The sequence below is a fragment of the Haplochromis burtoni genome, unplaced genomic scaffold, assembly GCF_018398535.1.
Source record: "Haplochromis burtoni strain Fernald_Lab_line unplaced genomic scaffold, NCSU_Asbu1 Contig_1170, whole genome shotgun sequence".
NCBI classification, from domain to species: domain Eukaryota; kingdom Metazoa; phylum Chordata; class Actinopteri; order Cichliformes; family Cichlidae; genus Haplochromis; species Haplochromis burtoni.
In genome coordinates, this window is record NW_024583531.1 from 2,111 (window position 1) to 21,512 (window position 19,402).

At 38.3% G+C, this 19,402-nt stretch overlaps 1 protein-coding gene across 1 annotated transcript; it reads right to left on the bottom strand.

Moving 5' to 3' along the window:
• Positions 1–7,479: 7,479 nt before the first annotated feature.
• LOC106632655 lies at positions 7,480–15,733 on the bottom strand. The gene is made up of 12 exons (XM_042216653.1): positions 15,678–15,733; positions 15,449–15,475; positions 15,016–15,312; positions 14,577–14,852; positions 14,075–14,368; positions 13,621–13,902; positions 13,104–13,397; positions 10,365–10,439; positions 9,219–9,317; positions 9,004–9,111; positions 7,950–8,039; positions 7,480–7,819 (listed from the first exon to the last, which is right to left on the bottom strand). The coding sequence occupies exons 1-12, from the start codon at positions 15,709–15,711 to the stop codon at positions 7,797–7,799; spliced, it is 1,899 nt and encodes a 632-aa protein (XP_042072587.1). The 5' UTR covers positions 15,712–15,733; the 3' UTR covers positions 7,480–7,796.
• Between the last annotated feature and the right edge of the window lie 3,669 nt (positions 15,734–19,402).

A 19,402-nucleotide genomic window follows, 5' to 3' on the forward strand; every position in this document is an offset into this window, starting at 1 on the left:
GAAAACAAAAAAATTACAGTTTCAATTAATTGTTTTTCACTATCCATTTTTTTTTTCCGGTTTCAATACAAGATTTTTCAGTACATTTATTTCAGTTACAATATTTTTTTTCGGTTTCAATCCATTTTTCGGTTTCGTTTCAAGGTGGCATCGTTCTGATTCCATAGACTTGCCGCTCCTGTGTCAGTGCAGAGGAAGCACACTTTGCTCCCCCTCCCCCGTCTTGTGTTTAGATGTTGTGCTTTCACCTGACGTGACTTAGGGGGTGCCCAAATTCATGGGGTGCATCCTCATGAGGATGCATTTGTAGACCGATTACATCACAGCGACGCGCCAAAGGCTGTCCAAATTCGTAGACTCCTCTGAATGCAGCCGACAAATGCGTTCTCCTTTTCCCTGAATTTGAAGGATGTCTCCAGTGTGTCTTCCGTGGCCCACCATATCCCAGAATTCAGAGATGTCTGTTACCCACCAACTTGATAGCTAGCCGAGAGCTCAGCATCATTTATTCTTCCAATAATCACACGGTTGCTGTAACAGTACATTCAACAGCTGCCACTGTGATGGTTCTGGGTCATTTTGACCCAGCATTTACAGTTTCTTATTTTTTTCTGTATTATGGTTTTGTCAATAGAAAATTGTACTTAGTAGTCAGTATAATCTTTTAATAATATAAGTTTACATATGATAGAATACTGCATGATGACCTTTTGATGACTTAGACCAGGGGTGTCAAACTCAAATACACAGTGGGCCAAAATTCAAAACTGGAACAAAGTCGCGGGCTAACGTTAATATTTAATAAAAAAAATCTTCCTCCAGATATAAGAATGAATCTTTTCTTATGGACTCAAACAAGTTTTGCTGAAAAACTGAATATGGAACAAGCAAAGCTTAATACTAAACTATATATATATATTAGCTGTATAATACCAGTAGGCCAGCTCTAATAGTAATTTGGTATGGCTTTGCGGGCCAAATGTAATTAGGCTGCGGGCCAAATTTGGCCTGCGGGCCAGAGTTTGACACCTATGACTTAGACTGTTGTTCACTACAACACTTGTTCTGTTGTCTTTTATAAGTTTCTTCCCACAGCGATAATAAGAGCTGAACAAGCAGTTTCACTCCCTACCAGGAAGAGAGCTGAACACTCTTATCTTCACTCCCTAACAAGAAGAGGGGCCGCATCCTTCAGAATCACACACACACACATACACATACATACGCACTAACATTCCTCTGTCTATGAACAGAGGTATTCACTATTGTATTACCCTTGTATATAAATAAAGACCAGGGTGTCACAAACAAGGATGCGGTGGACTCAAAAGCAGACTCAATTGCTCGAACTATGTATAATTTATTAGAAGGAACAAAAACGTGAACAGAACTGGGTTTAACAGAAACCATTCGCAGAAACTAAGGGAAATCCGTGGGCGGGGAAACAGGCGTAGAGCACAGGGAGAACTCGAACGGGAACTTTCTGTAAACACAGGAGAAGGGTGTTACTGAGTGACAAACGAGTAAGGGACAGAGGTATGGAGTGCCAGTGGGTAGTCTTGGGCTTACTTGGAGACCCTGGTTATTAAGCGGGGGAAAAGGCTGCCATGGGAGCATTCCAGAGAGGATCGAGAGTGGGGAGAGTCCGGTCCAGATTCCAAGGAGGTGGAGAGTATGGACTGAAGGGCAGGCTGAGGAGAAGTTGTGTATGTGGTCCTTGGGTTCCGAGCAGACGGAAAAACAGGATGGAGACGGAACCAGCACTACTGGTGAGTGCGACGGGTGATGAATCTGAAGAATGCAGGAGACAGAAAACACATTAAACCATGATCCAGGTATACAGAGTCTGAGCACAGAGGAGGCCAAGTTTACCACAGATGGTAGCAGGACGAACTGGCGAGGAGTGGCAGGCAGTGCTGGCTTAAAAACCCTCTAGGTGGAGCCCCGGAGATTGAAAACAGGTGATGAGCTGGCCAACTCCACCCCAAAGGATGGATGACAGGAACCTGGACCATGCCCGACCAGACACTCCCACAGCATATGACACAGGGTAGTGGCAGAGTGTGAGTCCTTGAGCCACACTCTGGGGTGCGAGCGCTCTGTGACTGCTCTTGTAAGTAAAACTGCAGCGTGTGTGTCTCCATTAGTGATGTTCGAATCATGAACGAATCGTTCAATACTCGAGAATCACTTTACTGACTCATGAATCATGATTCACAAGCCCAACTGACTCACTGACTCATCCCTGTTGCTGTTAGCAGCAATATATCTAGCTTATAATTAAAATTGTGGAGAAAAACACAACATCCAGTATCTTAACAAAAAAATTTCTGCTCTGAACTGGAAGAAAAAACCCTGAGTAGAAGCTCACATCAAGACAATAGCTCCTCGGTTCACAGTAGCATCGCTCTGCTAACATGCTAACAGCACATTTGAGCTACTCACCCCCTCCCTTCCTGTGCTGAATCGTAGGGTAAGCGAATCACTCAGGACTCACTAACCCCCTCCCTCCTGTGCTGAATCATAGAGCGAACGAATCACTCACTCACTCACTCACCCCTGTCGCTACCCAATCCGTACCGGAAACCCGATCGGTACCCCGCATGCACAAATCTTACGTCACTTCCTTTCTTTGCCAACATTGCGACATTCAATATATTTGAATGACACGCGCCCAGTTAGCTCTTAGCATTTCTCAACAGCTCTGCCTCCTTGTCGACTACCGGGACATTTAAACAATGAATAATCCGTATCCACAAAAATTTTTGCTTTTCTCCTCAACAGAGAGCGTCCCCCGATTGAACAACAGCGCCGTAAAATAAGAAGAATGGTGCCTAATGACAGAGTTAATAATACAGACTTTGTAATATGTCACGTGAAGATTCAGCAGCCAGATGAAGTGTTTACTGGCAATTGACAGTGATAGCGGACATCATCATCACTATTCCAACAATCCTCTCCACACAGACAAGCATAAACACACTCGACTATCACTAAATCAAATTTAACACACGTTTGTAATGACGCTAATTCAGTTTACAATAGGGTTCATTCGCTCAGTCAGCAGGTGGCGGTATCCTCGTACACTGGGGAGTAAACTGCCATTAAACGAACAGAAGAAGAAGAAAACACCTCTGCACATGCGCAGTAAGGATCGGGAGTCCTGATCCGTAACTATCTTTTTATTTTTTTGTTTTTGTCTACATTATATTAAATGTTTCATTATCGGAAACATTTTAAGAGATACTTGTTATTCTTAACATCTTAACAGATACTCTGACCCGTAACTATCGTAAAACGCTTCGACCGGAAGTAGACACCTTTCGCGCATGCGGGGTACCGATCGGGTTTCCGGTACGGATCGGGTAGTGACAACCCCTCCCTCCTGGCTCACAGCTTCTTCTTCTTCTTGGTTGGCAACCAATGTTAAGGTGCATTACCGCCCCCTGGCTCACAGCTCAGTGGACATTTAGATGAGAAAATATATATTTAACACATTTAAGGAAAATACTAATAAAATAAAAATAAACAAAATAAATGTTTATTAAGCAATTTTGATAGGAAATTGCTTAATTTTAGAAATGTTTTTGCTCTTTTTTTGCTCTATAAAATAGTAGTTTTCTTTTATCATCTTAGCAGTAGGATTTACATGAAAAGAGAAACAAATTAAGTTTGAGTGAAAATGTACATTTTTTGCACTCTCTGGTCAACTGACTGAGTGAATCAAATGACTCAAAAAATCCGATTCACTTTGGTGAGTGACTCATTAAAACTCGATTTAGTAAAAATAATCAAATTTACCATCACAGGTCTCCATTCTCTGACTCTCAGCTGAAGAAGTGTCTATAGAATATATCTCTTGACAGGTTTGTATTCTGATTCTCTTGTTATGCTTTGTTGATTATTATTATAATTCTATGTTTAAGTTTATTCTGGTTTAGGGTTTTGTTCTTAGGTTTTGTGTTGTGCCCTCGTGTTTAGTGTAGGTTTAGTTCAGTGTCAAGTCTGCGTCTTTGTGAATTGTTTCTTGTTTTACTTTGAAGGTCCATGTCTTATGTCAGTGTATTCAGTTTTGTTTCCTCCCATCTCATCAGGTCCAGCTGTGTTGCCCACTTGTGTGTAATTTATTTGTGTATTTAATTCGTGTCAACTCGTGTGGTGATCGCTGGTCCATCTGTGCATCTACCGTGTGTTCTTCCTGCTTTCAACCTTCATGTGCCTTCGCCCCACCACATACCCCTATCGCCAGACTGAGGCCGGGGAGCCATATGGCCGAACCTACTCCCCCCTAAGTGAGCAGGCAAGGGAATCGGCCCGGACCATTGGCGCCCCAGGCCCTGGCCCAGCAACCAGGAAGTGTTCAGGCGCATCCAGCGGTGCTAGGGGCGCCCATTGTTCCTTCAGTGGGCTGGTAATGTACTGTTTATAAGATTGGTGAAACCTGCAGTCAGCTGAGACTGCAGTCACTTGGATGAGTGACGAAATGTTTCTCCCACTGAAAATGCTACATCCAGATGAACAGAATCAACTTTTGGTGAACATCTATGGAGCACTTACACCAGGGGGTCCATTTTTAATTGGCCTGCAAGTAATTTTATAAATAGAATAGAATATGGCCCGCACTTCAACTTTTGCTTGAGTGTATTGCACTTCTTAGTTTTAACACCAGGGGGAGCTGCTGTTGATCAAGGCAGTTGCTCCACCAAAAAGGACAATCACAGAAGAAATTTACCCCCAAGGTACTAAACATGGCAGAACCAAAGAAGCGAAAGGTAGAAAGTAAGTGCAGAAAATTTCAGACACGGTGGGAGAGTGAATATTTCTTCAAAGAATTCAAGGGGAAATGTGTCTGTTTGATCTGCACTGAAACTGGCAGTTATGAAAGAGTATAATGTACAACGTCATTATGAAACCAAACATCAGGCCTATGCATCCTACACTGCAGAAATTAAAGCAAATGGTAGCTGTCCTGCAGGGTCAGCAACAGTATTTTTTTCGTGCTCAAATTGTCCAGGAAAAGGCTCCAGTAGCCAGCGATAAGGTCGCCCAACTCACTGCGAGACATGGCAAGCCTTTTTCAGATGGAGACCTCATAAAACACGGCCTCGTTAAAGTCACCGAAATAATGTGCCTGGAAAAAGTGCTTCAACAACATCAGCATGTCCAGAAATACAGTTGTGCGACGCATTGAAGACTTGTCAGCCAACATTAAACTGCAACTGTGCAGATCTGCTCCTTGATCAAGTGACATTTGTCTGGATTTTTACCACGAGTGGCGATCAGCACCACAGCTGGATGGCCCGATTTACATACCCAGCGCAGCTGATATTAACCAGAATAATTACTGAAATTATTTGCACTCCTGCTATTAAGTCCAGTTCAGTCTGTTAATGTTGATAACGGATTCAAATGAAAGTTAATAGATGTGTTGCTAAGCCTAATAACTTCTATGACAAACTTGAAATGTACCCGTCCCATTTTCCCCTTTATTGTTTTTTTTCTCTGTGCTGTAAATCTTCTGTCTAAGAAGAAATCTGAGGCTGCTGTTCTGAGAATGAGCTACCAAAGCTTTTTCTGAATAAATCAATAAAGATCCATGTGATGAAGGCAGTTTTGTCTTTAATTATATTCAACAATATAACACATTTGACCACTTTTAAGTGATTTTTCTAACTTTAATACAGTAAAGTTAAGGTTATATACCTAATTTCTAGTAACTGGCCCAGCCCCTCCTATATTTTTATGTATGTGGCCCTCAGTGAAAAAAGTTTGGACACCCCTGACTTACACAGTCTATGACTATGGTATACGTTTACATACATTCTTCATTCAAGGTTCTTTATTCGTCACATGCATAGTTATACAAGTATAACACACAGAAAAATGCAACCTGACACGCTCCTCGACTTGTGCAAAAAGGGGGGTGGAGAGAGGAAGAACATTATGTATAATATATAATTATATATAATATATACATTATACATTAGGTCAGAGTTCCCAGTGTGTAATTGTGTGTAAATAATATCAGGCTGATCCTGCCACGATTTGTTCCCCCAGTTCAAATCCCAGACAAACAGTATCCCACAGTTGTTTATGTTTTTGAACCCATTTTGCACAGAGAGGCATTTTTTGAAAAATGTATTGACAGCAATGTTGAATATTATTACACAGGAAAAAAACAACTAGACATAAAATAATTAGACCGTGACGCCTCTGCCTTTCTAAATGGAGGGACAGTAACTGCGTGTGTATATGTTAGGGCTGCCACAAACGACTGTTTTGATAGTCGACTAGTCACCAATTTTTTTTGCGATTAGTCGACTAATCAGATCATGCATCCATTGGACGTAAAACGTACAGCTTATTGCACCAGCAGCATCTGCTCTTATATAACTATCATTAGCTTACAGCTTTAAGTGTTTAAGGTATGTGCTAACTAAAAATAAAGACAAGATGATAGTTTATTAAACTTTTAATGAAATTTGCAGATTGTTTCGGTGAAGTTTAATAAACTCAGCCGTCTGCTCCTTGCTATCTAAAATATAACAGGACACCGGAGTATATTCTCGAGCATCTCACACTTCTGATAATCAGTTGTCTGTGTAAAAACTATAACTTTAATCTCAGCCAAACCGATTTACTCAGGAACAAATAAAATACTAAAACAAGCCAAACAGTAACTTTTTAAGTTATCTGAGTGACTTATATATCATGTTTAACCTGAGTAGCGAAAGACGGCGGTGGGTTTGAAAACAATTTGCCCGGAATCCGGTGTTCTCACCGGCTCTAGTGAGGCTTGGACCCCGGCTAGCTATCGAGCTGGTGGGTAACAGACGTCTCGGAAAACGTCCGAGTACTTTTGAAAATATGTGATGTCTTGATAAACTGAGCAGATATTTGAGGTTTACACGGATACATTCTTGCCTGAAAATATGTTAAACGTGTATTTTGTGACCAAGAAAGAATAATAAGAGTAATATTAAAACTAACTAGCTGCCGCGATTGTTGGAAACTGAGCTGGGTCGCGCTATGAATTCTGGGACACAGCTTCTTCTTCTTCGGGGTTATAACGGTAGCTGGCATCCTTGTACATGCAGTGCTGCCATCTTCTGTTTCAGTCCGTTATTGCACTCTTAAATCCTACTACTTATTCCTGCGTCTTTTATGATCTTACAAAGCTTCAAACGACGCGTCGACTATTAAATTAGTCGTCGCCGATTTTGATAGTTGACGTAATCGTGACTAGTCGACAAATTGTGGCAGCCCTAGTATATGTAAGCGTGTAAAACCAGAAGATAGTCAGATTAACAGTATTTTGTCTCTATCTGCCATTCTGCAATTCATCTCATGTAAACAATAATGTGGTGCACAGCATGACGTAAAAAAAGGCACATACCTTTGACGTTGCGTGACAAACTCTGTATTCCTCGTCCACACGTAACGGAAAAACAAACATTTTTCTTGTGAAACAAAGGGGGGCCTAGCAAAAAAAGTTTGGGAACCGCTGCATTAGGTGATATTATATATAATAATAAATGATAACTATAATATATATAATGTTCGTCCTGATATCTATTGCTACCAATAGAAGTAAAAAATGACAGACAAAAGTTTACATTTTAAAGACAGTGCAGCAGCCACAACAAAACCATTTTTGGTCAACCTTAGTAGTCAGGTCAATACGCACTATCGGAAAAGTTCTGCTTGAGTTAATTTGAAACACAAGGGCTGTGGTGGCCAGAAAGAACATAAGGCGTAGACTGGTACTACTGGTGGCCAACTTGAGATGACATTACTTAAATCTTGGAACCACATTTCACTGGAAAACAAAACAAAACATTATATAATCATCAAGAAATCATAGATAATGTTTTATTGCAAGAAAACGTCATCTGAAATTAAATTGTATTGAAATGAAATGTACTGTATGTATGGATTTGTTTTCTTACCAATGCCGGTTTGCGTAAGGAGAAGAGGCAGTACAAGCAGGAGGACATCCACTGTCACAACTGCTCCGATTATCCATATAATTTTTGATGCTTTGAAAGAGGAGGTTATTTCACATTTTAAAAGGAAACTGTTTAACAGGGTAAAAACACCTTGAAACTTACTATGGCAATGTGACACAGATGGCTCATTCTCAAGAAGCATTTGTTTAATTCGGTTTTTAGTGATTTGGAGCACACAAAAACTTGTTTACACATATGTTCTGTAGGTTACTGTACTGGGAAGGTTACTTTTAAAATTTATTCCATTACAGATTACAGAATACATGTATTTTGTAACATACACCGTTAAGCTACTCAATGACAGTAACGTATTCTGGATACTTTGGATTACTTAATATATTGTCATGCTTTACAACTACAAGAATGTACTATTGCTGTGTGATTTATTACTATTACTGAATGTTACTCTCCATACCAATACCAAATTGATTTTTAAATCTTAATATAAAATGAGTAACATATGACATGACATCAGGTAAGACTGCACTTTTTGCTGTGATCTCGTATAGAAAACTACTTCTGTATCAGTAATATGTTTTTTTTTGTCTGTTAATAATCATGTGGAGTAGCATTCATTAATAGGAATAAAAATCACACAGCAATAGTACATTGAAGATACTGAAGTTTTGCCCATCCCATTCTTCTTATATAGTTGTCTCGGAAATTCCAAGTAAGAAATGCAAATGAGTGTTACCTACAAGCATACTTTAACAGGTAAAATGAAGTGGCAAACCGTCCTGGCTTTATGACTATGAGCTACAAGCATACTCTGATGGGCAAAGTTAAGTGGCAAACCGTCATACCTTCTTAAATTTGCAGAAATGTGCATAAACTAGTTACAGTGGGACGTTTTGCCGAAGTAGGATGGTTGGTCAGAACACCGGTACATGTATTCGGTTACTCACCAACACACACACACACACACACACACACACACACACACATACACATATATATATATGTTCTTTAATAAAAATAGTAAAATTAGGTCTACCTGTCATTCCATCATCAGTTGCTGGATCTGTAAGAGTTGTGTCACCAGCAGTAAAATTGCTCACAGCTGTGAGAGTTACCCCAGGAACAAAAGAAGGGGAGGCTGCCTCTAGTGAGATCCCAGGAGAAATATTTCCTTTAGTGCCTAGAAAGTGTACTTAATCAAACATTAAAAACCACAACAATAAACTTTTATATTCCGTTTTAAAATCTTACCTGTAATTCTGTTTCTTCTTTGGATTTTTATAGAAATAGGAGTAGATGTTGTGAAAATCCTCAAAGTATTCAGGTCTGATGGATTCCTTTTTTTAAAACCTATTTTTTTGTCAAATTATAAAAATCAAAAAGAATTTCTTGACAGCTCATTAAAATTTTCACATTAAGAAACGAATATATGTGTTCACAAAAATCAACTTTTTAAGTCACTTTTAACCCTTTAGAGCCGGTCGGAGCGGGCACGCTCTGTTTTGCGTAACTATTTTTAAATCCCGGTAGTACTGCAACCACGTAAGCTAGCGCAAAGAATTTTTTTGCATATGAAACCGGAGGAGTTGTACTTACATCTTATGCCATCAGCTTGTCCTAGGTCACGGTTTCCTTCCACATAAAGCTTTGCAAAAACTGCATAAAAAGCGCTTGCAGGAACAAAAACATAATATTCCAGAAGCACGCTTTGCCGATCCGATCAGCTGTTCAAAACACTTCCTACGTTGGAATAGACGTCAGCGCGAACTTTTGCATTTCCGCCATTACCTGCCCGAAACCGGAAGTGACGTCATTTTCGCGGAAATGTAGTCTTTTTTACCATCAGGGCCTGAGGGCCTATACTGCTCTTTTTAAAAGTTATGTTTGACTTTATGACTTTCTGTGTCGTTTCTGGGATGCTTAGGACTCATATTGCACTGCTGGAAATTGTTTATTTTGATGCATATGCTGCTTTTTTGCAAATTTGCAGTATAATATTTATTTTCATTTTTCCTGCAGTGTATAAAAATTGGTGTATTTCAAAAATAAAACTATGAAGACACTCAAAATAAATTTCCTGTGGTGGGAAACTATTTTGTGCAACTTTTTTGTATTTACAGTTTTGAGGGATAAGCCTCTTAAATTTCTCTAACTACAAATATATGTTAAAAAAGCAAAAACGATTTTCAATTTTTTTTGTAGTTTATTGCACTTTTTTGCAATTTATGTAATTACTATGCACTTAATGAATACATATTATTAAAATCTGGGCTATAATGGTATTGATGTATAGCAACTTGAAATGCTCCCAAAAATGGCTCCACAGCATGTAAAAATATAATATAAGCTCTGGCGGACTTGGTTCTATGGTAGGTCTTAAAGGGTTAAAAATCTTACCTGTAATTCTGTTTCTTCTTTGGTCTTTCATAGAAATAGGAGCAGATGTGGTGAAAGTGCTCAAAGTAGTCAGATCTGATTGATTTAACAAATGTCAAAATGTGAAATTTAAAAATCCAAAAGATTTTTTTCATAGCTCAATGAAATTTCCACACTAAGGAACTAAGAAATGTATTCAGTGTTATTTGTAAAATAATATCAGAAATTATTTCCAGTCCTGTATGCAGCCGTTTCATTCTAATATGACATTGGCAATGGTAATTTTTATATATAGCATTCATTTCATGTAACTCAATTTGCTTCTTGCAAAAAAGAAAAAAAGAAACATAAAAAAAAAGCCAATGTCGGTATATAACGCCTTACTGCAGCTAAAGCAGTAAAACATAACAAAGTAAAGCAATTCAATCCAGTCTTTAGGTGATGACGTGACGAATCCTCCTTCCGGGCCCAAACTACCCTGCATTTAATAAGGCTTTTGTGTTTTTAAAGTGTTTTAATGCTTTGTATCTTGTTCTACTTAATCTGAACAAGCACCTGAAAACAGTCAGTGACCACTGTCGGCCTCTCTCAGTTTTTATTATCGCTAATAATTTTAAAGCTCAGTTTTTAAAACCTTACGATGTAACTACAGCCCAGACCCAGGAAGCAGTACATTAATGACTAACCTTGTATTGTGGATGAATTATCTCAGTTGTTAACCTGACTGAAGTTTGATCCGTTTACAGCAACCTGCCATGCGATTGCATTTGTCACTGAAGAATCCTAATGTTAACTTTTATCGAGTGGAAAAAAGTTAGCGTTCATCCTCCAGCTTCACTGTTTATATTATGCTAACAGAGCTGTGTCACTAGCGATCACGTAGCACATCATATACCAGCTAGCCAACTTCAGTAACCCTATAATCATCACTTCTGTTTTGTTTTCTGTCTTCATATATGTCAGAAATGATAGCAGAGCTGTACGTCTTAATTTGTTTCAGAAATCTGTCAGTCAGGACATGGTATATTATATTTAGATCAAAGCTGGGGAGCTAACTCCCTGCTAACTTCTAACTCCGTTAAATGTCATATATTAAATTTTTATGGATGCCTGGGTGTTAAACTTAATTGTTACACCTGTTAGAGCAGCCACACTCATCATTTTATTACAAATGAAAGAATTTAGACAGTTTTTCAACTCTGAGTGATGCCACAGTGGACCTGCAGCGGAGTTTGGGCCCAGACAAGGCTAACAACGTCAGACTTAACCCTCTTGGGTGGATGGATGCGCTGGCACGTCAAAATCACATGACCAATTTAAGATGACACAGCAACAAGATGCAGCGACCCAGTTTCCATTTAAACTTTGGTCGAAAGTGTGGCCTTCAAACTATGTACCAGTTTTTTAATTGTTTTGATGGGCCACGTAAAACCAGAGTTATGATAAAAAATACACGCAATGCTTTTTTCTGAACAAAACAGTGGTGTTTACAGCGGGAAGAAGCTAGCAAACACTCTTGGCTTGCAAGTGAAAAAAGAAACACCCCTTTCCTATTGGTGTTGTCAGCCAATCAAAAAAAAATGATATGGCAACATGTGGCATTTGGTTGTTTAGGAAGAGGGGGCAGTTTTAGGAGTGATGCCCGGTGAAAGTGTGCGAGCGAAAGAAAGAGAGAGAGCGAGTTTTCATATGTGAGACATTAGTGACGTTTAGCGTGTTTGGAGGCTATAGTTAGTGTGTTGTGTAGTTATTGTTTTGTATTGTGTGTCAGTTATACTGCTGAATGTCACAGTTGCTCCAAAAAAGCCTCCAAAGGCAGTTTCCAGTCTAAACGCTGTCTCCACATGGAAAACTGGACTGATATATCTCCTGCTGTCAGACCTGCAGGGTTTAGGCCTGTGGTATTCTCCTCTGTCTTATAGTGGACAGACACTATTTTTGGAGTGGCACAAATAATTTGTGTGCCTTCTTATTTGATGCAGAACACCTGATTGTTGTGTAAATAGTTTTAAATGGTTATATAAAAACGCCTGAAGCCTTGGCTGCATTTTGAGATAAATAGTAACATATAAATTGTGCATAATTTTCAGAAATGTACAATTTATATTTGATTTCAAGTTATGAAAATGATTCATTAAACATGTTTGTGGTTTTTACAGTAAAAAATATAACTTTTTTCTATTCGGATTTTAATTTTTTTTCTCTGAATTTAGATCAATTGTGCTAATATAGTATGTCAAAACGAAAAAAAAAACCCCTCCAATTTCAGATATTTGAGGTTGTGCTGAAAATAATGATACCAAACAAGTCAAGATTAACAGTTTTTAAGGGTGAAATATAGAGGTAAAATCAAAAGTAGTCAAAAACTGCAAATTATACCCTGGACCCCAGAGGGTTAAAGACCAGATAGCCCCTTTGAAGTGCAGGCCTGGGAGAATAAAAAAGCTTTTTGTCTATGTTGGATATATTAACAGTTGTAATTGACCTCAGGTCAACAGGCAGATGGTTTAAAATTATCACAATAATTCAAAGCAGGCTCGGCACACATCCAATTCTGGGAACAGTTACAAGAGCTGCACCTCATCAGGTGCAGCTCTTGTAACTGTTCCTGAGAGGTCTAACTGCACTGTAATACTGCACAGTTATTCCTGGTTAATTTAAAATACAGCTGTGTAAAAGTCAGTTTTGGCTTATGTTTTTGGCTTGTAAAACCTAAAACTATATGTGCAGACCATGTGGAAAAACAGTACAGGCACTTACATTGTATACTAATGGAGGATATGATGCTGTGAGGAGACTGGTATTGTCCTCCTTTACGCTCTGTCATGTAAAAACATGCCACTTGAACCTCAGCAGGTGAACTCTGCTGTGCCATAAAGATGATCTCAGTTGCTGTAAGTGTCTGCTGACAAGAGATGGATGTAGATTTTCTTCTTCTCATGAAGTACAAAAAACACTGAGTCACAGAAACAGATGATGGAGTCTGACAGTTCACTGTGACTGAGTCTGTTTCTGTGATCACAGCTGGATTCACTGTCAGTTCAGGCCGAGGAGCTAAAAATGTAAACAGTTGTTGAGTTAAATAACTAAATATTGCTTTTTTCATAAAATAAGATCAACGAGAGAAAATCTTTTGTTAGTTTTACCTTTTATATTAGTCATGAAAAATGTCTTTACACTTCACTTATCCTCCATTTTATGAGCAGCTTTGTATATTAAAGTAATTATTTAGTTAAACATTCTAACATTAGCCCATTGTAAAAAAAAATTTACTCACTCTGTATGATGATTGGTGTCATGTTACTGACTGGAGATTTCTGTATATTAAGGTAATAACAGGTCATTTCAAGTGTAACAGGTGAACTTTGACGTGTCCATGACAGAAATTCAGACCCTGTCAGAGTCTGCAGACAAGGAGCTGCTTTATCAGTTTTATCTCCTGAAATGATGAAATAACACTGAGACACAGGAACAGATGATGGAGTCTGACAGTTCACTGTGACTGACTCTGTCTCTGTGATCATCAGTGGGCTCACTGTCAGTTTAGGTGGATGAAGATCTGGAAGATTCAAGTATATGTTAGATTAATTAAATATATTTTCATACAAATTAGATAATTTACATACAATATTTATGATAGCAGAGTGCACTGAGATATTAGTCATTCCAGCCCATAAGCATTAATAAGCATTACTGAACCATAAACTGTTCATGGTCATTTCTTCACTCACCGATTATGTTGATGGTGGATGGCTCGCTGTCAGGAGATGTACGTTTAAAAGTATACGTTTGTAAAGTGTAAGAACATCTCACTTCAACCTCAGCAGGTAAACTGTTCTGTGCAATCTTCAGCAGCTCAGTCCCTGTCAGTGTCTGCACACAGGAGGAACCTTTGGACAGTTTCTGGCTTGCAATGTAGAAATCACACTGAGACACAGAAACAGATGATGGAGTCTGACAGCTCAGTGTGACTGAGTCCGTCTCTGTGATCAGAGGTGGATGCACATTAATTTCAGGCCAAGGAACTGAAAAAAATGTAAACATTTGTTGAATTGAATAAGCAAATATACAAAAATAATCAATGACAGAAAATGTTTAGGTGGTTTTACTTATTATATTGGTGGTGAAAAATGTTCTCACACCTCACTTATCTTTCATTTGCAGCATTGTATATTGAAGTAATTATTTAGTTACACATTCTAACATTAGCCCATCGTTAAAGTGTTTACTCACTCTGTATGGTGACTGGTGACATGTTACTCAGTGGAGATTTATATATATAAAGATAGTAACAGGTCAGTTCAACTGTAACAGGTGAACGTTGACGTGTCCATGACAGAAATTCAGACCCTGTCAGAGTCTGCAGACAAGAAGCTGTTTTGGCAGTTTTATCTCCTGAAATGATGAAATAACACTGAGAGACAGGAAGAGGATTCTGACAGTTCAGTGTGACTGAGTCTGTCTCTGTGATCATCAGCGGGCTCACTGTCAGTTTAGGTGGACGAAGGTCTGTTAAATAAAATATATGTAAATTTTAATAAGTAAATTTGATGTACATAAAATATTTTTGATAATAGATTTACAATACCAAAGTAAGCATGTAAATGTAAAGTATTTACGTCTATAAATGTTTAACCTATAATGCAAATTTAATTGTCATTTCTTCACTCACTGTTTATGTTGATGGTGGATGGCTCACTGTCAGGAGATGTAAATTTAAAAGTATAAGTTTGTACAGTGTAAGAACATCTCACTTCAACCGCAGCAGGTAAACTCTTCTGTGTGATCTTTAGTAGCTCAGTCGCTGTCAGTGTCTGCACACAGGAGGAACCTTTGGACAGTTTCTGGCTTGCAGTGTAGAAATCACACTGAGACACAGAAACAGATGATGGAGTTTGACAGCTCAGTGTGACTGAGTCCGTCTCTGTGATCGCAGGTGGACTCACGCTCAGTATAGGTGGAACACTGGCTGCAATTTCAGATGTAAATATTTCATGATGAGCTATTGTGGAGACGTTTCAAAGTAACAAAGCAAACAGCTGATACACTGATTAACATAAGTGTGTGCGTCTGTGTGTGTGTATAATTAAATTTATTACACTAACCTTGTGCTTTAATTCCATGAAAATAATCTGTTGAAGTTGAAGAAAACATGTATAATGATATGAATCTTGAATCAATCTTATTATGTATTAAACATAAGTATGCATTAATAATGTATAGTATGTACAAAGCATAATAATAGTAACACCTAACAAAAATATAAACTGAACACATCAAATGTAAGAGCAGAAAAAATGAAAATAAAAGAATTTCACAGGAAGTTTAACTTACAGAGAAGGATAACGAACAGCAGGACTCTAGCCATGATAGCATGAACGACCTGCAGAGCAAACTAACACTAATCTGACGTTCACCAACATTACATGACATAACTTTCTTCCAGGAAATCCAGAATTAACCGTACTAACCAGCCACAGTAACACATTTTTTTAAAACCCTCGGCCCATGTAACTATGATATATTTAGATAAGCGCTGCCCCAGTGTTGAAATATAAACAGTTTATATTTCTCTTGCTTTGCTGTTACATCTTTTACACTGTACAACCTCATTAGTTCCCAGAACTTAAAAAAACTATGCAAACTCGTTGCCTCAACTAAGTAAAGCTTACTTAAGATGACTATGTTAGGACAACTTATTCATTGTAAGTATACAGTACTAAGAATAGCTTGATGTTTCTGACTGTGCAGTACTAACTTCACCTGATGTTTTATCATCTTTGAAATTTCTAGCAAAGCACTTATATTAATATAACACTGTATGCAAGTATGATTATAAAAAGAATGACTTACAACACTTGTTTTAATGGTGTTAAAATCAGCCCAACTTTTATTTTCAAATGCAAAAAAGTACATCAGCCAACATACTGGACACTGTTTTGCTGAACAACAACTATATTGCCATCACTGTTATAATCTTACAATGAAACAAAGTCAAAGATGTAATTATTCCTAAAACTATGTTTAAGCTTTCCACAATTTTGTTTTGCAAGCTACATTACTTATATAATCAAAATAAAATGTATTTATTGTTCAGTCACGAGTGCAGTCTCTAGTTTAAACAACACATTTGTTTTGCATTCAAACACAGAAGCTGGTATGTTGTAATATTTTAAAGACTATTTGTTTCCAGTCCAGGCATTGCTGCCTGAATGTCTGTAATGGATTTAGGTGATCTAAATGTAAGTTCAGAAGAAAGTCTTTAACATTGTCCCATCTTCCCTTAAGTACAGTGGCAGTGGATGTGGGATGGAGATGCAATGAGCTTAACCCTGCAAGTGACCATTTTCACTGACCACACCATCTGTGACGGAGGACTCATCTCTCCTGGTGGCCTGCAAGCCACAATATGATCTTTGAAGAAATGCAGACCAAACTGTTGTTGTTTGTTTACTTACACAGCATGTCTTGTAGAATTAACTCCCGACCCAAAAAGAAGCAAGCAGAGGGAGAAAAACCATAAAATTATTTAGAAGCTGATTTGATCCTTAATGGCTTTTCAACTGTTATATCTAACAACACACAAGGTCAATGTTGACCTCGTACTACCAAATTAGACTAGCACATATCGTATTAAAACCACCATCTACACCATCTACTACCGTGTCTGAATGTGTGGTATTGCCTCTGTCAGATACATGTTTAAAAATATGACCATCTGATTTAAATATAATCATTACATGCTTGTTAAAATCTAACTTCAAATATATAAAGTTTCTCCACAGATGTTCAAAAGCAAACACAAAGCATTAAAATAAATACAGGGGTTAAGAATATATAGTTCATATGTTAAAGGTCATATACTGTATTTTTCGGACTATAAGACGCATTTAAAATCCTTTTATCCTTTTTTCTAAAAAAAAAAGTGCATATAATCCAGTGCACCTTATGTATGAATTCTGGTTGTTCTTACTGACCTCAAACCGATTTTATGTGGTACACAGCACTCAAAAATCTGTCAAAAAATGTTTTAGTACTACTTTGGTAAGCTACGAAGCCGCACCGCTTGATGGATTGTTGGAGCATTACGACTACCGTTGTCAGGAGTCTCATGGAGTAATACATACTGTGCGTCAACATTATATTACCGTATTGTGTGTATAAGGACCCCCAAATGGCACCTGTTAAGAGACGTGTGGTGGCAGATTTCTTTCATCATGTATTAATCACATATTTTAATCCTATCACTTTAGTATAGCAAGAGCACTCCTTAGTTGTATGCATGTGCACTACAAGTGGGCCTTATGCTCTACACACACAGTGAGGCCATTGTAATGGGAGACTGCTTATCAGGGATGTAAATCCTTAGGTGACGGCAGAAAACAAGGTCATAATTCTCTCTGTGAGGGAGGAGGTTTTAAGAATGGGACCGAAGGTATAGTGAAATATAAGAGGCTGTGGAATGTTCTTTGTTTGAGAGTGTTCTGGGAAGGTATAAAAGAGTTCAGGGTGGTGTCCATCCTCAGAAAACTGTTTGGTGCTTGATGTGAATATTTTCTCCACATTGCAACGTGTTAATTAAACCACTTCAAATTGAGTGCACTGGGTGTGTTGCAGGTTATTGTTAAAATGTCCATAACACATGACAATACGCCTTATAATCCAGTGTGCCTTATGGTCCAAAAAATGGACAGGGATGGACCATACAGTAGTGCAATACTGCATGGTCACCTGATCAGTCACCTGATCGGTGATTGGGGAAAGAAAGGGTTTCTGATTGGTCAAAAGTCTCAAATGAACAAAGGAGGTTTCTGATTGGCCAAAATGTGCAACGAAGGAGACTTCTGTTTTTCATTCAGTCTATTGTCTTTTTTTCTTTATCAGGCGATGTTTCTAGCTCCACCTGAAGCCTCGGCTGCTGTCTGTTGTCTTCAGCATGACCCCAATGTGTTATTTATTTATTTTTACTGGTTTAGAATGACTCCACATTAAGCATTATCAGTGTATATACAATAAAAGCATCTAGTCTTTACTCCTACATTGATGAGGATTTTCCTTTGGCTCTTTTGAACCATAACCGATTGGAAAATACCCTAAAATTAACAGAAATTGAGAATGAATTGCTTTCTTTTCCTCTGTGCTATTATGATGTGCAAAGACTAGCCATAAGAGGTGTCTTTTAGGTTGCACCGATGAGACCATGTAATTGTTTTACTTTTATACTGGTAAAATGTGAAGGATTATTCATACCATTGCACTGTCGTTTACAGAAAGGCAAGAAATTAAAGGCCTACCCTGAACTCTTAACCCCCTACACAGAGCGACATTGTTGCACTGTGCCATGTTAGGGTCCACTTGTCAAAGGGAAAATAGTGGAAAATCAGTACAAAGTTGCTATGAGAGATTAACTTTGTCCGGTGACGAAGTATCTGAAGAGGGTTCACTGAAAAGTTGATTCTGAAAATGATGTGTTCATATACCGTGGCTTTCACAGTCACCAGAACTCAACCAAGACTATCTGGAGGAAATTTGACTGTCATAACAGATAGATAATAGCTCTGTTAGTGTTTCGGAATCATTTCCAGGAAACACTGAAGCTGTTGCAAGGCTTTGTGTTGTACAAATACTTCACAAAACTGTCTTTGTCACCTGCTTGTACACATTGCTTCTTTGGTTCTGGTCTGTTATGTATTTCTGTATAGTTGTGTCTTCTGAGCCTTTTGGCAGAGGATGCTATTTGTGTGTGACTTAATAAAAAACATGTCAAACATGCTTCTCTTTCTATATACTTTATATACTATATACTTTTGAATTGCTCTCTTCAGTTGGGTGTCTTCCCTGTTGCCTTTAAAACGGCAGTGGTGAGGCCCCTTCTGAAGAAGAGCAATTTGGATTGTAATGATTTTAATAACCACAGACCTGTATCCAACTTACCATTTTTAAGTAAAATCTTAGAAAAACTTGTTTTTACTCAGGGCTTTGAATGATAGACAGATCCTGGAGATATTCCAGTCTGGATTTAGGGTGAACCACAGCACAGAGACGGCTCTCCTAAAGGT

Excerpts from the sequence above, each read along its gene's own strand:
- LOC106632655 (XM_042216653.1), bottom strand. The coding sequence starts at position 15,711 with ATGGCTAGAGTCCTGCTGTTCGTTATCCTTCTCT. Across the intron at positions 15,476-15,677 it reads GCTGTTCGTTATCCTTCTCT|ATTATTTTCATGGAATTAAA; the intron begins GTAAGTTAAACT and ends CAACTTCAACAG. Across the intron at positions 13,398-13,620 it reads GACACCAATCATCATACAGA|CTCCTCGGCCTGAACTGACA; the intron begins GTGAGTAAATTT and ends TTACATTTTTAG.